The sequence below is a fragment of the Aplysia californica genome, unplaced genomic scaffold (genome assembly GCF_000002075.1).
Source record: "Aplysia californica isolate F4 #8 unplaced genomic scaffold, AplCal3.0 scaffold00852, whole genome shotgun sequence".
NCBI classification, from domain to species: domain Eukaryota; kingdom Metazoa; phylum Mollusca; class Gastropoda; order Aplysiida; family Aplysiidae; genus Aplysia; species Aplysia californica.
The window spans coordinates 299,024-300,895 of record NW_004798122.1 but is presented as its reverse complement, the minus strand read 5'-3'; the positions used below and the strand labels follow the sequence as shown (position 1 = coordinate 300,895).

Below are 1,872 nucleotides of genomic sequence, written 5' to 3'. Positions count from 1 at the left end.
TCTGTCTGTCTGTCTGTCTGTCTGTCTGTCTGTCTGTCTGTCTGTCTGTCTGTCTGTCTGTCTGTCTGTCTGTCTGTCTGTCTGTCTGTCTGTCTGTCCGTCTGTGCTTTTCTTTGTTCCTTTGAGCTCCTTTTCTTCGGTTACTGGGTGTTCTGGTGTGGTTTGCTTCTTCTTTCCTGTCAAACATCTATCGTCCTCATCTCCCCTCCTTCTTTTTATGTTTGTTACTCTCTTGTAACACCTCTAATCTTCTGGCGCTCATCATATGACCTTATGCAGTTTTGAGCGATGTAAAAATTCTACTAAAACTAAAAAAAGCATTCTCTTCTACTTTCTTTCTCATCGAAGATATGTATGCTTGCATCCTTTCATCCTTGTACACTGTCTTAAGTTATCAATCAAACCACATTTTTTGTTGAAAAGACAACCTCACCATCAAAATGAAAGAAAAACCAAATGAAATCGTCCCAAAATGAACCAGACTTTGTTTGATGTTTCCACAGTTGATTCCTGCGCCAATACACCTTGCATAAACGGTGGTCGCTGCACGAACCAGTTCAATGGGGGCTTTACGTGTGACTGTACTGGGACTCAATTCACAGGCTCAACCTGTTCTCAAAGTACGTTGTAACAGATTCTGAAACATGTTGTTCTTTATTCACAGCTATTTTGAGTTCGGTGAATCATCATGTGTAGGCCTACTTCTTTTTAAATTTCGTTTTCCTTATAAGATATGGTCGCTTTTAAGGACAAGCGGGCTAACCCAGATTTCGGGGGGTTTTCAGAAATCTTGCCCTACTCCAAAAGTGGGCTTTGCCCTACTCATAGGAGAAGTTTGGTTTCACTGGTGTGTGTATTTGTTTGGTTATAGAGAAAACTCTCCTTGTCTTTTAAAGAAACTGAACAAAGGGGCAATAACTTTACCTTCGATTTTCTTAAAACGGCATATATTGGGATAGCCCCCTTGTGCTTAAAAGCGACCGTATAATGTTGATAATAAAATTAATAATGAAATAACAAATCTACTGCAGTCGACTACAAATGAGTAGATGTCGTTGCGGGAGTTTTAAAAAAATCAGCTCATCAGAAATTTAATTGAACAGTCGGGATGTAGATCTAGTGGTTAAGCTACCGAACTCATAATCGTGAGATTGCGGGTTGGGGGGTTTGAGCCGCGGGGCCGACGTTGTGTCCTTGAGAAAGACACTTTCCATGGAATTTTCCTCACTTCAGTCAGGTGGGAATGGGTACCCAGCTATAGACGGCGAAAGATATTGTCAGTATGTTAGTGTTTTAGCGTCTGTAAATGGCTGCTTGCACTGTATGCTTCCCAGGAAGTTAAGTTGTTTCAGAATGCTCTCAGGTCTGCAGGGGGTAATAGTATAGATTGTGAAGCACTTAGAGCTTGCTGTTGAGCGGGGATTTGCGCTATACAAATGCTATCTATTATTTGTAATGAAGAACAAGAGGTGTTGGGAGGTGAGCAAAGAGAGAGTTGCAGTAATCCGACCTAGAGAACATGAAAGATGAAAGGAGGGTTTTCAATGAGCATTCATTCAAGATAAGGGCAAAATAAACCAAACTTTATTGATGTCTCCACAGGGGATTTCTGTGCCACAACACCTTGTCAAAACGGTGCTCGCTGCACGAACCAGTTCAACAGCTTTTTGTGTGACTGTACTGGGACTGGATTCACAGGCACAACCTGTTCTCAAAGTACGTTATAACAGATTCTGAAACATGTTATTCTTGTGGGCTGTTGGCAGGTGCTCTGGTGTGGGTTGCTCCTTCTTTCCTATCCATCATCTATAGTCCTTATCTCCTCTTCTTCTTTTTTATGTTTGTTACTCTCTTGTAACACCTCTAATCTTC

The 1,872-nt window shown here is 41.4% G+C and overlaps 1 protein-coding gene across 1 annotated transcript in view; it reads left to right on the top strand.

The window, feature by feature from the left end:
- Nucleotides 1–1,872, top strand: part of LOC101850121 (fibropellin-1) — a gene marked incomplete at its 5' end in the record, with an annotated part of 60,088 nt that overhangs the window by 28,831 nt on the left and 29,385 nt on the right. The window contains 1 exon segment of the mRNA XM_035972800.1: nucleotides 1,603–1,716. Coding sequence (XP_035828693.1) covers nucleotides 1,603–1,716 — 114 coding nt within the window.